Genomic DNA, 18,749 nt, shown 5'->3' with positions numbered 1-18,749 from the left:
TTCTCCTGCTGTTTTTCATATACATCATTGATGTCCTGTGCCATTTCTTACAACCTAGCCACTCAAATACTTTTATACAAACCTTGGAAAACCATGTCTTTATGGACCTCGATTTGCGCACAGGGACATTGTCAGGCTGGAGCAGGTTAGGGCTCAGGGAAATCTTAATACTACAGCATATAAAGACTCTAGGCAATTATGAGCTCTGTGCTGCAAACTATGTGACAATAGTTTGGGGAAGCCCCACATATTATTGTGATGGTATAAACATAACAAACCATCTTTCACTGACCTCTTTCCACAATTTGGGTTCAGTCTTGGGCTCAGTTTGATGCTGGACATAAGGTTTCCCATCAAACCCGAATAAATTAAAAGTGAACTTTGCTGAAAGTGTGCATACTCCAAACCATGACGGTTTGGGGGATATACATCTCAGTTTGCAATTTGCTCTACTTTGCACACTTTATAACAATATATAACAATACTATGCTCATACTCATTAATTCATATCAACATATAACTCTTTTTCATATGCTTTCAATATTCCATATTTTCTATTACTATTTATTTTCTCTGTTAAGCTTACATATTCTTTTTAGATTATTTCTATTTTTAGCTTATATTCATGTTAATTCCATTTTTATGGTATTTTTATGACAGTTTTATACTACTTTTTTATAGATAAATGACAGTTGTAAAAAGCACAAAATAGAATTTGACATTTGAATGTTTTCTGCAGCAGAAGTTAGGTTGCTTATACAGCTACATGGCAGGGTTAATGCAAATGTCTATCACAACCTCCTCTGATGATATGCAGTTCCTTCCACCAAGCATGTCCCAATCAGCCCGCAATTTTTATGCAAGGCAATGCCTGCTGTCACAGTGCAAAATGAGTAAAGCGGTTCCTTGATGCTAAAAACATAATTAAATGAGATAATTAAATGTCCAGCCAAGAATCCTGACCTAAACCAGAATGAAAATCTCTGAAAAATCCTTGGCTACCACACTTTGGAAGAGAGTAGAAGAGTATACCAAGATCGCATCAGAGAAGGATGAGAAAATACTGATGCCTTGCAACCACTGCCAACTAATTTTTGACAGCTGTAGCCTCAAAGATTTAGTTGTAATCTTCTTTTGTGCTACAGTGGATACTGTTCTATAATTCTGATCACAGTATTTTTCACATTTTGTTGAAATGCTTTGGTTATTTTGTAAAACATCCTAATAGAACATTGGTATACTCACTGCTAATTCAAAATTTTGAGCAATGAAGATTAACAATATTTCAAAAAAGTGTTAATAAAATCAGAAAAAGAAAAGTGTTCAGAAAAAGTGTTAATAAACTGTTCTCTAAATTTGATCTCCACTGTAAATGTTTTGTGTAACATTAATCCATTAGAGTGCAACAACTAACACACTGATTTATAAATAATAACAGAGAATAACAAAATAAATATAAAATCTACAAAATACTGTATAAATTTTATAATATAAGACAACTTGTTATTTGTAGGTGTCACAAATAACTTACACATCACTATTCCCATGGTATGCTTTCTTCATTGAACCTACTGAGGAACCTTAAAGAACTCTGGTTGTAGGAGACATCTTTCAGCATGTGAAACTAAGTAGGCCTTTAGGGGTTCCAGCAGCACTCATTAGGTGTATAGAAATTAGGTATTCTTATGGTGTTATGCAAGCATAGGTTTTCAAAGGTAGTTTTCACGTGAAAGCTAATTATATACACCTTCATCAGGTTACGAGGTTACGAAGCATAACATTGCACAGGTGTGCAAATTTTTAGAGGCAATGTTTGTAATATACCATAGCCCTATCATAATGTGGCATGATGATGTAGCTTATAGAAGATTAGGGGCACTGAACTGCTGGATATCCAGGTGGTGCTCCGGAAACAATGAGGGCTTTAAAGGTAATTGGAGCAATTTTAAGGGCAATGCTGGGCAGTAAGGGTTGGATGGTGTCCAATCACACTTGGGAAGGTGCTGCTCTCATTTCTCAGAATAGGCCTAGTTAATTGGTGACAATCCAGAGCCTAGGCCAGGGAGCAGACAGACAGGTTAACCTGAACATTGGTGAGCAGCAATGAGATTCCGCAATACTGAGACTGTGTCCATTCCCTGAGCTAACCAAAATTAGACCAAATTGAATAAAAAAGCCAGCAACTTTCATATGAAGCTAGGATGGGTAAACAATAGTTTTCTTACATCCAAAGCACTTATTGTTAATAAAATTACTACTGATCCACAGTAATGTACTGTGTTTAACAGAAATTAAACCAAAATGCAATCATATATATTAGCCTTGCCTAATGGGCAAAGGGGGAGGTGTTGCAATTATTTGACGATAATCCATAATCCATAATAATCCTAAGTATTATTTACAGCATGGATGTCCAATCTTATCCACAAAGGGCCGGTGTGGGAGCAGGTTTTCATTCCAATCAAAGAGCAGCCACACCTGATTCCACCTGTTTAATCAACTGATCTTGGCTTTCAATAGAATCAGGTGTGTCTTCTGCTCGGTTGGAATGAAAACCTGCACCCACACCGGCCCTTTGTGGTTTGGACACCCCTGATTTACTCCCAAAGGCATATTCTGAATTAGTCTGTTAATTTGTGGATTTCATCTCAAACCTTGTTGTTTCTTTAGACAAATTGTTTATTGTTAGGGAATTTAATATTCATTTTGATCATCAAGGGACCCTGGACAGCAATTCAGTAGCGGTTAATTGGGTAAACACTAAACATAGTATTAGCTTCCACTGTTATGCTGATGATACACCATTGTATGTTTTACCAAAGCCACGAGAGGCACCAGCTTAATAAAGCTGAGGAATGTATGAAGGTCATTAGATCCTTTTATGCTTATTAACTTTCTCATACTTAATTCTGAGAACACCACATGCAGCCAAATAAAAGCTTTCTGATTACACAATAACTCTAGATGGCCTTTCTGTTTCATCATGTGCGGTAGTAAAAGACTTGTCTGAGTGATCCAGTAGGTGCATAAACAAGTTCTAGTTAGTCCACAATGCAGTAGCCAGAGTCCTAACTAAAACCAGTAGTTATGTACATATCATCCATTATTCACTGACTATTTCGGGTATTCTCATCTTATATTATAATCAGGTAAATTTTTGCTCTATGTATTTTTTTTATATTTGGATATTTTGTTTAATAAGTATTATACAGCTCATGTCAACTGTGCAAAATACAAATAAAAAAGAGGGCCCAGTTCATCTGCACACTTGACCTGACAAAGGGCCCTGATGCCTGACCAAAGCCCATGTTGCAGCTTACCTGGACACTCCTCCACCTGGTCCAATCACATTCACCACCAGAGCCTGTCCCACCATCAACAAACAGAGATCTTTTGCTCCTCACACAAATACTGCCTGGTGTGCTCTTACAGCAGCAGGACGAGGCAATAACAGCAAGCGGCAGACTAATCAGTGTCGCTGCAACATGCACTCACCCTGAAGAGTGGAGAGTCTCATTGGGTGCTGTGGAAAAGAAGAGGCAAGTTCTCTTAGGGACAATAATCCCTAATAATAAATTTGTCTCTGTTTGTGTCTCTCTCCAGATTCCCAGTGAGATAGCAATGCTACCTGGGTCCTGCCTCATCTGCTCTCCTGCTGTTCAGAGAGAGCCGCCACTGCTCACCAACACCTCCACTGCTTCACTCTATTTGAGTAAACTGCACTAAATCCTTCACTTCCTGCATTCTTTCTAAGATTGTTGTAAATAAAACACCTGTTCACTTTAATAAATTTGGCACCAACCAGACTGCTCCCTAACAGTATTGCATGATGGACAATTATCTACCAGCATTTCTCAGCATTGAGGACACCACTAAACCTGACCAAATCTCTAACTCCATTTGCAGGAATGCAGCCCCAAATTTGCAAGGATCCTCCACCATGCTTCAGTGCTACCTACAGACACTCATTATTGCAGTGTTCTACAGCCCTTCAGCAAACAATCCGCCTCCTGCTACAGCCAAATATTTCAAATTTTGACTCATCAGATAACAGCACCTGCTGCCATTTTTCTGCACCCCAGTTCCTATTTTTTGTGCATAAAGTCTCTTAGCCTTGTGTCCACGTTGGAGGTATGGCTGTTTGGCTGCAATTATTCCATGAAGACCACTTCTGGCAAGACTTCTATGACCAGTAGATGGGTGTACCTGGGTTTCACTGGTTTCCGTCAGTTCTTTACTGATGGAACTGCTGGACATCTTCTGATGTTGAGGGGAAGCAAGTATGGTTTCATTTGCTGCATTAAGTGTCCTTGACCAACCTCTGCATATATGGTCCTCAACATTGTTTCTTTGTGCTTCTTCAAAATAGCTTGAACAGCAGTCTGCTTAGAAATCTTTGCCTGGGAGAGACCTTGCTGATGCAGTGTAACTGCATTGTGTGTTACTGTGCTCAGTCTTGGCTTGGTGTATGACCTGTGACATGAATGATTTGGAGGGGTCAGTGTTTTTTAACATGGGCTCTGTGGTGAAGGCTTTTTTGATTGCATTTTCACATGGTTTCTTGTGACTGTCCTGCAAAGGGATTCCAGTGAAACAATTTGGCTCCCTTCTTTAGTCGGATGGTTAGTGGAGATGGTATAAGTATGTGCTGCACTGTGCAAGAAAGAAGGATTAAGAGCAGTAATAACATAATTCTTCCTTTCAGTAACTTTGGCTTTCCACATTGTTCAGCTATATCAGGCAGCATGGGTTCAATGGCTTGGATTTCCAGGAATGGGTGAAGGTTGCCTTTGCAACTTTTCTATCCTTGAACAGAGCATCAAAGTGAATGGACATGTCAAAAATGTCAAGTAGTCAAGGGTTACCTTGTCATTGCAGAATAGTTATAAATCAAAATACAAAGGCTTGATATAGTATGAATAGACTTGAAAAGTACAACAGTGACCATATACTTTGCAATGAATGTAAGAACTAAGAGCACTTAAGTAATTTGGCTGTGACTGTGTAAATGAGACCAGGGGCTTTGGAATCAGAAAAGGGTGACCATGCATGTTAGAGCACTTGTAATGGTTGGATGTTGTAATCCCTGTCCAACTGTCATGTAAAGCTCTGACATATTGCATGTTATGGCCTACAAAAACAAAAAATTCTGTTCACTTGATAAAATTATAATCTCATTTCTGGAGGAAGATTAACATTAAGGTAAGCCTCCCATTGAGCTTATATCTCCAACTGAACAGTCAAATGTCGATATGCCTCAGATTACTTCTTGCCCTAGAGTGTCTCTCGAAAAAAGTATTTGCAATATTCAAATTCACATGCAGATGTAAACAACATGGGCAGCACACTAAATGGGTGTCTCTCCAGTTTAGTCCCAACCACAAATAACGCTAGCTACTATGTTAACTGTTCAACACTTCTGACAATCACCCATTAAATCTTGTTAGCATAGCAGTGCTGCCAAGTCTTCCCAGATTAGTCAGGCAACTGTTTGACACAGAAAAAGTAGACAAAGCATATGCCACTGGAAAATTGCCTAGAAAACTGAAATCTTAAAAAATGCTTACAGATGTTTACCAGTTGTGGCAAATATCCAGAAATGGGCCTATGTATATGCACACATGTTTGTGACACTGTAGCATAAATTCATCTGGAGGAAGCTGTGAATTAGCCCAAGTTGACATGGCTTTTCAAGACAAAAATACAGAGGAGTACTTCGTCAGTTACTTCATCAGGACAGTATGACAAATAGACAGAGAGGTACAGTGGAAAAAAGAGTGAGAGTTTATTTCTGCAAATCAATTTTTAGTGTGTAGCTATAAGTGAATGTGCCAGCCTCACTGAGTGTGATTTGCTCTCTGACCTTTGAAAGTGTTGTTCCCCAGGAGAAGCAGCATGCCATCATGTCCCTGGGAACATATGCACTTTCACAAGGCACACTACATCTCTAACACATCCACTCACACACTCTGGACACAACCCTGTCACTGCCCCCAAGCAAACATAAGCACACTAATGGCAGCAAGTCTTAGTAAGTAAAACACATCCTAAGCCCCCTAGTACATTGTTCAAACTTTCCACATCACTACACTCATAAAGCCTCACTGTTCTCCTAGCAGAATCTCTCAGGGAAGTGAAACATTTTCATATTAACTGAGATGAAGATTTGAGAACTCATGAGCTGTTTACAAAGCTGGACACAAAGGGGCAGTGAGAGAAACTTTTAGTGCTCAACAAAGGCACCCTTTCTCATTAACACATCGCCAGGGAAAATGTTAAATAAATAAATGAAAGAAAAAAAAAACATCAAACGTGCCACAATGAACACAGACATCAGACTCCACTGCTCACATTATATTGTAGAATTTAATCACCTTATTTTTAAAAGAAACTAGAGCAAGGATTAATGTAAGAATTAGACAGCTATCAAGTCTGCAGCTTTGACAAGGCTCAAGAAGAAGGAAGCAAAAAAGCACAGAACTACAGCTAATTTTGCATGGTAAATCATAACTCCAGGAGGTTTGGAGAAAAGGAGAGAATCTAGAAGAGAAACTGAGAGTCACTTCAGATCTCACTGATTAGAATGATGCATTGCTTATTTAAAAAGCTACCACTGTGGACACGTTTTGATTCATAATATTTTCCCTTCCTGGGACAATCAGTTAGAGGTAATCTTCTAAAATTATTTATTGTGCTGAAAAATAATGTTCCTGTCTCTGTTCCTCTTCATGCATTATGAGCAGTTGAATTAGGTCCATTCACTCCAAAACCATGACAATATGTTCTGTAGTTTAGTTTAGCTGGATAGAATGTCTTACTGTATGCTGTAGCATTAAGGAATCACTTTACTGGAACTAAGTCTTATAGCCTAAACCTTTACCAGCATTACACTGTCCCTGTGCAGAAAGTAAGGTCTATGAGGGAATGATTTGCCAAGGTTAGTGTGGAAGAAATCAAATGGTCTTCAACTACCCCTAAACTCAACTCAGTTAAACACTTTTGGGATAAATTGCATGCAAGGCCTCCTTGCCCATCTTCAGTTCCTGACCTAATGCTATTGTGGCGGAATGGGCACAAATCCCAACTGACATGCTCCAAAATCTGGTGGAAAGCCGTCTCAGAAGAATGAGGTTATTATAACTTCAAGGGGCTGATGAAGGGGCAATCTAAATCTTAAATAGGAAGTTTAACAAGCACATACAGTATGGGTGTGAATGGTCAGGTGTCCAGATACTTCTAGCAATATCATGTATACACAAGATCAAGTCAAATTCTTACCTTTGTAAACATGTCTTTGGGTTAAGACTGTGGCACTGTAATTTAGCTGCCACAAAGTCACCCACTTTTGCTCTCTCTGTCCCTGTCCACTTTTTGCAACCCCAGTGCCAAGTCATGCCAAAATTCACAAAAGTTTTGTGATGATTGCTTAATGCTAGCTGCATGAAATATGTGAAAGTAATGTTTAAAATCCAGTTACAGATTAGAATGTCAATGTAGAATACCTAATTCCTTGTACTGAACACTTAGTCATCTATCAGCTTTGCTCAGTTTTGAAGACAGGAGTTTGCAAAAGTAGATTTTTGCATATTTTGAAAAAAGTGGCCTGATCTAAATGTCTTGAGGGCCTTTTTGTTTGGGAGAACTGAATGATTCACTGGAAAAAAGAACTGTAAGATATCGAACAAAATGTTAAACTCTGCACTACAGCGCCCACCATTAAGTCAATCAGGACCATTTTGCTTACCTGAATAGTGGGAGGGAGAACTGCCTAGCGACCAGTTTGATCTCAAGTCAAGTCAAGAAGCTTTTATTGTCATTTCGACAATATATAGCTGATGCAGTACATAGTGAAATGAAACAACGTTCCTCCAGGACCATGGTGCTACATAAAAATACAGAGCTACATAAAACAACACAGAGCTAAGTACTAAAAAAATAAGTTAACCTATGGCCACCTATGGTTCATTTCCTGTCAAGTTACATGCGTTTTACCCAACCAGATGAATGTAAATGTAAATATACAAGCATGCATTTTAAACTTACCAAGTTTGCCAGTATGTAGTGATAGTTCTTAACATTTTTTCCCAGTTCTACAATCTACAAGAGAAAAAAGAGTTTTCAAAAGGTATCACTGAATGCACAAAACAAACTGAATGACTAAGCAAACAACTAAATAAATGAAACAAATGACTAAGTAAACAAAACAATTATTGTCTAATAATCAAGATCAGGATCATCACAAATGTATAAAACAGATCTTTAAGTGAACTTGTATGAAAAAATGATGAATGGTAAGGGCTAAGGGAAAATTAAGTCAGACAGCTTTTATAGTGGTAGTGAGAATTTCAATGTATTCTTAGAAATGGTGGTTGGCTAATATAATTTAATATAATTACAAAGTACAAAGTTTAATATAAAAACACAGTTATTTAACATACAAAATGCATGACTGAAATCATATATCTGCTCATGTACAATATAACAGAAAGCCAAAATCAGAAATTTGTCTTCAGTTCTACCTTCAAAATATAACAGTTCTATTGAAATTTAATTAAAAATGTAAAGAAAACAAAGGGATTTGAGATCTCTGTACTATCTCTTGAGAACCTCAATTCAAACAACAATAAAACAGTACCTTTTCTAGTCCAGGTCTACATCTCCAGTCACATCTTTTAGAGTGCAATAGCCAGTAATGTTTTTTAAGAAATGCATGTTATAGAAATGCACTCAATTTCACAACAAAGGGACATGAATGATTGAAAGATCTCTATTGTTAGACAGAACCAGGAAGAGTAACAATGCCAGTTAAAAACACAGAGGGCATCAGTGCTGGAAAAGTATGAGTCATGTCCTAAAGGAGGAGGTGCACATTAACATTCTGAACCCTTCAATCTGCCCTGTTTGCTTTGCTGACTCACTTTCTGGGCAATCAAGTCAACAGATCCATAATATGCTTAAATGTGTATCACTGCACTGGTGGGTATATAAAAAAGAGAGAGATAAGCAGAGAATGTGTGCTTGTGTGTGAGAGAGAGAAAGAGAGAGAGAGATGGAGAAGAGAGAATTAGCGTTTGCTTGTAGTATGAGGGAGCAAAAATACATACATACATATATACTCACAGACCTTTATTAGGAACACCTGTAAAAATACTCATTCATTAAATAATCATCCAATCATGTGGCAGTAGTGCAGTGCATAAAATAATGTAGATAATGCTCATATCAACCATTAGAATGGGGAAAATGTGATCACAGTGATTTTGACTGTTGCATGATTGCTGTTGCCAGATGGGCTGGTTTGAATATCTACATAACTGTTGATCTCCTGGGATTTTCACACAGCAGTCTCTAGCGTATACTCAGAATGATATAATAATTTATGATTTATTATAAAATAAATAAAAAAAACATCCAGTGAGCAGCAGTTCCACATAAAAAACACCTTGTTGATGAGGTCAGAATGGCCAGACTGATTTGAGCTAAAAAAGAAAAGACTATGCTATATCAGACAATCATTTTGTACAATTGTGGTGAGCAGAAAAGCATCTCAGACCAGCACATTAAAGCTTGAGCTGGATGAGCAAAAAACCAGCAAAATTCTATGTCTTATTCCACTTTTGTCAGATAAGAACATAAAGCTGAGGTTGCAGTTGGTAAAGGATCACCAACGCTGGATAGCTGAATACTGGAGAAATGTAGTTTGAGTCAGAGAAGTCAGAGAATTCTTGATTTCTGTTAAGGAATACATATTGTAGGGTCAGAATTTGGTGCCACGAATCCCAACTTGCCTTGTGTCTGCAGTCCAGGCTGGTGTTGTAATGGTGGTGTAATGGTGTGGAGAATGTTTTCTTAGCACAATTTGGGCCTGTAAATACCAAAAAATCAACAATTTAACCATTTCCAGCATAATGCAGCATAACGTTCCATGCCCCAAATTAAAAATGACCTCAAACCGCTTTCTGGAACATGACAATAAGTTAAATGTTCTTTACTGGGGATCCCTAGTAGATCTGAATCCAACATTGTATTCCATTCTATGGAAAATCTGGGTTTTGAGAGCAAAAGGTTCCTAATAAAGCATTACTAATTAAGTGATGAGTATTCCTCTGTGTATATATATATATATATATATATATATATATATATATATATATATATATATATATATGTATATATATATACCGATCAGCCATAACATTAGGGCCACCTGGCTAATATTGTGTTGGTCCCCCTTTTGCTGCCAAAACAGCCCTGACCTGTCGAGGCATGACACCACTAGATCTCTGAAGGTGTGCTGTGGTATCTGGCACCAAGATGTTAGCAGCAGATCCTTTAAGTCCTGTAAGTTGCGAGGTGGGGCCTCCATGGATCGTTCGTCTTGTTTGTCCAGCACATCCCACAGATCTGGGGAATTTGAAGTCCAAGTCAACACCTCAAACTCGTTGTTGTGCTCATCAAACCATTCCTAAACCATTTTTGCTTTGTGGCATGGTACATTATCCTGCTGAAAGAGGCCATAGCCATAACGGAATAACATTACCATGAAAGGGTGTACATGGTCTGCAACAATGATTATGGTGGTACATGTCAAAGTAACATCCACTTGGATGGCAGGACCCAAGGTTTCCCAGCAGAACATTGCCCAAAGCATGACACTGCCTCTGCTGGTTTGCCTTCTTCCCATAGTTCATCCTGGTGCCATGTGTTCCCCAGGTAAGCGACGTACATGCACCAGGCCATCCACGTGATGTAAAAGAAAACGTGATTCATCAGACCAGGGCACCTTTTTCCATTGCTCCATGGTCCGGTTGGAATGCTTACGTGTCCATTGTTGCTGCTTTTGGCGGTGCACAAGGGTCAGCATGGGCACCCTGACTGGTCCACAGCTATGCAGCCCTATACGCAACAAACTGTGATGCACTGTGTATTCTGACACCTTTCTATCAAAACTAACTTTTTTAGCAATTTGAGCAAGAGCTCGTCTTTTGGATTGGAGTACATATATATTTACATATATATGTAAAATGTATACAGATCATATAAACTGGCTTAAAAATAAGCGCTACTAAAAACAAAATTAGCCCAACACTGGTGGTGAAGAATGTGTGTACACATAGTGGTGGCTGAATCCACCTCAACCATGAGTGGGATTTAGTGGTTTCTGAAGATGAATTAATAAATGCATGAATACATAGAAGTTGAACCAGTCCTAACCTTGTTGTCTTTAAGATAACGTTATGAGAGCATATGCAAGCTTAAGGGCATAACAGACAGTAACATTATTTATTAATAATGACCTCAGCAGAAAGCTTTCCCTTCAGGCCACCTCCTGGCCAGACAAAGCCAAATCCAACTTGAAACTCAATTGATTTAAGAGGAAAATTTCTCCCTAATGACCTTGATAGAGTGTTAATCTATAAAAAGTAAATTAAAGAAACTACACAAATAACCAGGCAGAGAATACTGGTTGCTCTATCATATTAAACCACAAAAGAGGAAAGAGGAAAAGAATAGAATAAAAATCCCCAGAAGGTTAGTAGTTGTTAATTACAGTTTCAGGAATCTTCTTACTCTTCCTCAGAATGGGTGACAAAAGGTGATGAGGGGAATGGCAGCTCCAAATGTCACTGGCATGCTCATTATCTGACGAGCTCAACTGATAACCATAGCCACAGGCTCTTTGTGAACACTTTGAATTACATTACATTACATTAAATTAGTATCTAGGCCTGCCAGTGCACAGCAAGAGGATGATAATAGTGATTGGATTGCAATTTAAGCTTTTTTTAACAACACAATTTTGATTTTTTTAATGATAAATTATTAGTAAAATTAACCTGTTTTTTCTTGTGAGGCAAGCAGTTGGTCACATGAAGGAAGAGCATCATCTTGTTTCAGCAAGTTACTAAGGTGGTACATATGTCCTAGCAGGAAGAGAGAATGAATGATTACCTTCTTTAGGATAGAGCTGAGATGGTCCGGCTCACAGTCAATTATGATCTGGCCTTCCTTTCTCTTGTCGAGGTCCTGAAAGACTTTGAGGAAGGATGCTTCAGTCATAGTCTCCACATTCACTGAGGTTACCAGCCAGTTCCGCTCCGCTGCTGTGTCCAGAACCTTCTGCAGAACGATTAGTCCTTTAAAAGCAGCAAGAGGCAAGCATTCTTTAGAGAGACAAATGCACATTGAAAAACACAGCATAACAAAGAGACATATCACAGTGAAAGAAAAATCACATAAAAATAAAAGAAAAATGAACAAGATATAAAGGGAATAGAGCCGAACACTACCCACCCACTTTAACAATGGCCTTGGTCCTGCAAGTACATTTTCCATTCATTTTTTCTACAGACTTTTGAGAACATAGTTAAACAAACAGTCATTGCATTATGATGATTATTTTAAAGCAAAATAAACTGAAAAATGTGGTACAAGTCTGTATTTACTGCTTTTTATGGGGGAGCAAACTGCTTATCAGGCACTGCAGTTGATCTCACTGTGTCTTTTGTATGTATTGTACTGTATTTTAGTGCTTTGAAATTGCATTGTACACTGTGGTTTTGTATAAAAGACAACACAGAGTTTTATATTGTACATGTTTTATGTTCCTTACTTTTAGTTGTTTAAGCCCAGCTAAATTTACAGCTACAGTGACCTAACAAACCATATAATACTATTTTAAACTGCTTCATAGAAAATGCTTGATTAAAAATATTCACATAACTAAAGTGATTTATATGTAATATATATACACTATATTGCCAAAAGTATTCGCTCACCCATCCAAATAATCAGAATCAGGTGTTCCAATCACTTCCATGGCCACAGGTGTATAAAATCAAGCACCTAGGCATGCAGACTGTTTTTACAAACATTTGTGAAAGAATGGGTCGCTGTCAGGAGCTCAGTGAATTCCAGCGTGGAACTGTGATAGGATGCCACCTGTGCAACAAATCCAGTCGTGAAATTTCCTCGCTCCTAAATATTCCACAGTCAACTGTCAGCTGTATTATAAGAACATGGAAGTGTTTGGGAACAACAGCAACTCAGCCACGAAGTGGTAGGCCACGTAAACTGATGGAGCGGGGTCAGCGGATGCTGAGGCACATAGTGCGAAGAGGTCGCCAACTTTCTGCAGAGTCAATCGCTACAGACCTCCATACTTCATGTGGCCTTCAGATTAGCTCAAGAACAGTGCGCAGAGAGCTTCATGGAATGGGTTTCCATGGCCGAGCAGCTGCATCCAAGCCATACATCACCAAGTGCAATGCAAAGCGTCGGATGCAGTGGTGTAAAGCACGCCGCCACTGGACTCTAGAGCAGTGGAGACGCGTTCTCTGGAGTGACGAATCGCGCTTCTCCATCTGGCAATCTGATGGACGAGTCTGGGTTTGGTGGTTGCCCGGAGAACGGTACATGTCTGACTGTATTGTGCCAAGTGTAAAGTTTGGTGGAGGGGGGATTATGGTGTGGGGTTGTTTTTCAGGGGTTGGGCTTGGCCCCTTAGTTCCAGTGAAAGGAACTCTGAATGCTTCAGCATACCAAGACATTTTGGACAATTCCATGCTCCCAACTTTGTGGGAACAGTTTGGAGCTGGCCCCTTCCTCTTCCAACATGACTGTGCACCAGTGCACAAAGCGAGGTCCATAAAGACATGGATGACAGAGTCTGGTGTGGATGAACTTGACTGGCCTGCACAGTGTCCTGACCTCAACCCGATAGAACACCTTTGGGATGAATTAGAGCGGAGACTGAGAGCCAGGCCTTCTCGTCCAACATCAGTGTGTGACCTCACAAATGCGCTTCTGGAAGAATGGTCAAAAATTCCCATAAACACACTCCTAAACCTTGTGGACAGCCTTCCCAGAAGAGTTGAAGCTGTTATAGCTGCAAAGGGTGGACTGACGTCATATTGAACCCTATGGATTAGGAATGGGATGTCACTTAAGTTCATATGCGAGTTAAGGCAGGTGAGCGAATACTTTTGGCAATATAGTGTATATATATATACGTATATATATATATATATATATATATATATATATATATATACATACACTATATTGCCAAAAGTATTCGCTCACCTATCCAAATAATCAGAATCAGGTGTTCCAATCACTTCCATGGCCACAGGTGTATAAAATCAAGCACCTAGGCATGCAGACTGTTTTTACAAACATTTGTGAAAGAATGGGTCGCTCTCAGGAGCTCAGTGAATTCCAGCGTGGAACTGTGATAGGATGCCACCTGTGCAACAAATCCAGTCGTGAAATTTCCTCGCTCCTAAATATTCCACAGTCAACTGTCAGCTGTATTATAAGAACGTGGAAGTGTTTGGGAACGACAGCAACTCAGCCACGAAGTGGTAGGCCACTTAAACTGACGGAGCGGGGTCAGCGGATGCTGAGGCGCATAGTGCGAAGAGGTCGCCAACTTTCTGCAGTGTCAATCGCTACAGACCTCCAAACTTCATGTGGCCTTCAGATTAGCTCAAGAACAGTGCGCAGAGAGCTTCATGGAATGGGTTTCCATGGCCGAGCAGCTGCATCCAAGCCATACATCACCAAGTGCAATGCAAAGCGTCAGATGCAGTGGTGTAAAGCACGCCGCCACTGGACTCTAGAGCAGTGGAGACGCGTTCTCTGGAGTGACGAATCGCGCTTCTCCATCTGGCAATCTGATGGACGAGTCTGGGTTTGGCGGTTGCCAGGAGAACGGTACTTGTCTGACTGCATTGTGCCAAGTGTAAAGTTTGGTGGAGGGGGGATTATGGTGTGGGGTTGTTTTTCAGGAACTGGGCTTGGCCCCTTAGTTCCAGTGAAAGAAACTCTGAATGCTTCAGCATACCAAGACATTTTGGACAATTCCATGCTCCCAACTTTGTGGGAACAGTTTGAAGCTGGCCCCTTCCTCTTCCAACATGACTGTGCACCAGTGCACAAAGCAAGGTCCGTAAAGACATGGATGACAGAGTCTGGTGTGGATGAACTTGACTGGCCTGCACAGAGTCCTGACCTCAACCCGATAGAACACCTTTGGGATGAATTAGAGTGGAGACTGAGAGCCAGGCCTTCTTGTGCAACATCAGTGTGTGACCTCACAAATGCGCTTCTGGAAGAATGGTCAAAAATTCCCATAAACACACTCCTAAACCTTGTGGACAGCCTTCCCAGAAGAGTTGAAGCTGTTATAGCTGCAAAGGGTGGACCGACGTCATATTGAACCCTATGGATTAGGAATGGGATATCACTTAAGTTCATATGCAAGTCAAGGCAGGTGAGTGAATACTTTTGGCACAATATAGTGTATATATACGTATATATATATACGTATATGTATATATATATATATATATATATATATATATATATATATATATAGTGTATATATATATACGTATATATATATACGTATATGTATATATATATATATATATATATATATATATATATATATATATATATATATATATATATATAACATACTTAAACATATTTAAACACCTGATTTAACTTCATGTGATTTTCGAACATCTTATTCCAGATGTATTAAGTTGGTCCCCTGTTTGTTGTTATAATAACCATAATAATAATCTGGGAAGGCCTTCCACTAGATTTTTGGAGCATGGCTTTGAGAATTTCAGCCCATTCAGCCACAAGATCATTAGTATGGTCAGGCACTGTGGTCTGGTGATGAGGCCTGGGGCACATTAGGTGTTCCTATTCATCCCAGATGTGTTCAGTGAGGTTAAAGTAAGGGCTCTGTGAAGGCTGTAGTGTATTTTTGTATGTTAGACTTTATTGTGGACTTCCATGAGTTAATCATACCTGGTGATGTCACATAATCATAATCAGTATGAAAAAAAGAAATGAGTAAAAATAAACAGCTCAATATTGTCTCATAATCTGCTGGCTTCACATTTATTTTCAGTTTTGCATTGAGGTTGTTTATTGAAGCACCTACACAGCACCTGTTGTGTGACTTATTTTCTCTGGAGGAGGGCTTTGGATGAAATTTGGCTACTAGCAAAGAGCCAAAGGAAAAAGCAGCCACAGCTAGCATGGCAGCAGAGAGTAGTAGCTTAATATAACTGGACAATGTTTATTGAAGGAACTGTACAGAACCTTCAAGCAAATAATACAGATGAAAAAACAAGGTAGCTGTGCTGATACATGCAATATGTGGAAAAGCAAATGGCTTGCAAAAGAGCTTAACTACCACAGCAACCTGGATGGTCAGTGATATAAAATTTCATTCAGAAGGACTCACCATCATGCAAATACTGATTGATTTGAGAGGTGTAGATAAAGGAATTTGCCAGAAGCTTAATGTGTTGGCATGGGTTTGACCAGCAGAGATAAAAACAAACATGCTTGCTATTGTCTCTGTATGTGCCTTTAATATTTGTTTCTGTTTCAAGAGAAACCCTTTCACAATATAAAACACTGGTCACTCAAGTTCTTTAACACCTAATTGGGCAAACTATTTATGGATCTTACTTTATGCTCAGGGGCATAGTCATTCATGGGATCCAAACTTTATGTAAATAATTCATGACACCTACACCAGCTTATTTGCTGCACAACCTACATTTAAGCATGTCTTTTCCACAGCCAATTTTTATTCAGCATAAAGACAGTGAAGAATCTTGCAGCATTTTATGCCTCTGAAGTAAATACTTTAGAATGACCCTACAAATGCCTGCCATGTAAGGTCCCTCTTTAAAATACCCTGCGTGGGGTTCATCACTTCAGATTGTCCTGTAATCACTGAGAAAATAAAAGAAAGACAAGATGCACTGTGATTACTGTTTTCACTGTTTACACCGATTACTGCTTCACCCTCTATTCATCCTCAGTAACCACTGTTTCCAGTAGGATACAGCAGCTGTCCAAGTGGACAATATTCCCTCTATTTTTTTTTACTGAGAAAAAGAATTTATGGGTGGACACTTCTATTGAGCAGAAATACCCCATGAGCAGACTGTGGCAGCTCTGCCCCACAGCCTAGTTAGCAACCTAGTCCATTTACCTGGAAAGACAACTCTCAGTAACAACACTATGCTAACAAGATTTGACTGGTGATTGTCAGAGGTGTTGTTTATCATGGCTTTCTAAGCTCACAGGCTCAAAGGTCTCTGTTTGGATATGCTGTCTTGTTTGGGCTATCAAAAAAGCTTAAAGCTGAGAAGAGTGCAATGAACCTGTTGATGGAGAACACTGCATTGTAATCATAGGTCTTTATCTCACTTCTGTGTTACGAATGTGTAAGTACAAGAATTTCCTAACTTTTGTTAGGAAAGTGAACAATGGCAGCAAATAAAGTTTGCCATTGTTGCAGTGTCCCTAAATACATAATTAAAGCCAATAGTAACTCTGCTTTTGTTGAAGAGTATGACTAGAAAGCTGTTCCTTGTCTGGATATGTGAATTAGCTACATATATACAGTATATACATTATATATAACCATATCAAACATCAAAATGAAGAAAAAGTGGACCTTTAATCATGGCATGGCTTTTGGTGCCAAATGGGCTGGTTTGGGTATTTCAGAAGCTGCTGATCCCTTGGGAATTTCGCACACAACAATCTCTATAGTTCACAAAGAATGGTGCAAAAAAAACATTGTGTGAGTGGAGAATCTGCAGGCTGAAAGACCTATCAACCAAGACCAAGAGAGTGAGTTGAAAACTGGAAAAAGACCAGGAGATTTTTTTCTAATCTTCAACTGTCCAGTTGGGGTGAAGCTACACCTTAAAAGGCTTAGATTCCTGTTCTTGGCTGACAGAAGATTTGGTCTTCTGCACTTTTAGCACATTTTCAAGATATACCATGGATGTAAGGAATGAACATTTGAGTTACTATATCTTTCTGGGCAGTGTGAACCAATCTGGCCATTTTCCCCTGATCTCTCTTATCAACAAAGAATTTTCACCAACAAAATGTCACTCATTCAATATATTTTGTTTTTCACACCATTCTGTGTAAACTCTAGAGACTGTCGTGTTTGAAAATTCCATATGCTAAGCAAGTTCTGAAATACCCAACAACCATGCCACAGTTAAAGTCACAGAGGTCACATTTTCCACCATTTTGATGTTTGATGTTAAAATTAAAGTGAATATTAGAATTTATATATTTAAGTGTTTGTCCATAGACATACTGCTCATTTTTTTTATTAACTTCTTCAAAGCATTTGCCAAACATGTTTGATCTGCCAATTTAAACAGAGAGTATAAAACCCCATATTTTAGATGTCTATTGCTAGTTTTCTTTTATTTAGTGGTTAGCCAGATTGTATTGCTGTCTATAGACATATATGCTGTTTCTTAAAATCAAATGCTCATTCCCGTGAATAGCACATTCTTTTTTCATGAACATATTGATGGAAAATGAGTGAGAGCTCAAGCATGGATGTTTGCTAGAAATATTTGTGCATTTGGGAATGCTGCAATGATTGCAAGGTATATCTGTTTGTGACCTCACTGTATGTTTTGACATGCTACTAATTTTGCTTTGACATAACATGAGTAGTCCAAGTCCAATGACTCACTTTTTATGAACATTTAGTATCTGCAAATCTGTCTGCCCTATATAAAAATGCATCTGCCTTTTGACAACCAAAGCAAAATGGTCATTTAGCAGTCTGGACACAAATCAATTGCAATTGGCTGTTGAACATGCAAATATATATATAAGTAATGTAATTGAATGCTGAATTAGAATTGAACCCTGGGGCTATGAGGAGG

At 38.9% G+C, this 18,749-nt stretch overlaps 1 protein-coding gene across 2 annotated transcripts in view; it reads right to left on the bottom strand.

Annotated features, from left to right (window-relative positions):
- gria1a (glutamate receptor, ionotropic, AMPA 1a) overlaps window positions 1-18,749 on the bottom strand; it is a 75,858-nt gene that overhangs the window by 37,749 nt on the left and 19,360 nt on the right. For both annotated transcript variants that reach the window (XM_058397618.1, XM_058397619.1), the window contains 2 exons: window positions 11,953-12,137; window positions 8,044-8,097 (listed from right to left, as the gene is read on the bottom strand). In XM_058397618.1, the coding sequence (XP_058253601.1) occupies window positions 8,044-8,097; window positions 11,953-12,137 (239 nt within the window). The remainder of the gene's footprint in view (window positions 1-8,043; window positions 8,098-11,952; window positions 12,138-18,749) is intronic.

This window comes from Hemibagrus wyckioides, linkage group LG08, assembly GCF_019097595.1.
Source record: "Hemibagrus wyckioides isolate EC202008001 linkage group LG08, SWU_Hwy_1.0, whole genome shotgun sequence".
Lineage (NCBI taxonomy): Eukaryota > Metazoa > Chordata > Actinopteri > Siluriformes > Bagridae > Hemibagrus > Hemibagrus wyckioides.
This window is presented reverse-complemented; position numbering and strand designations above follow the sequence as displayed.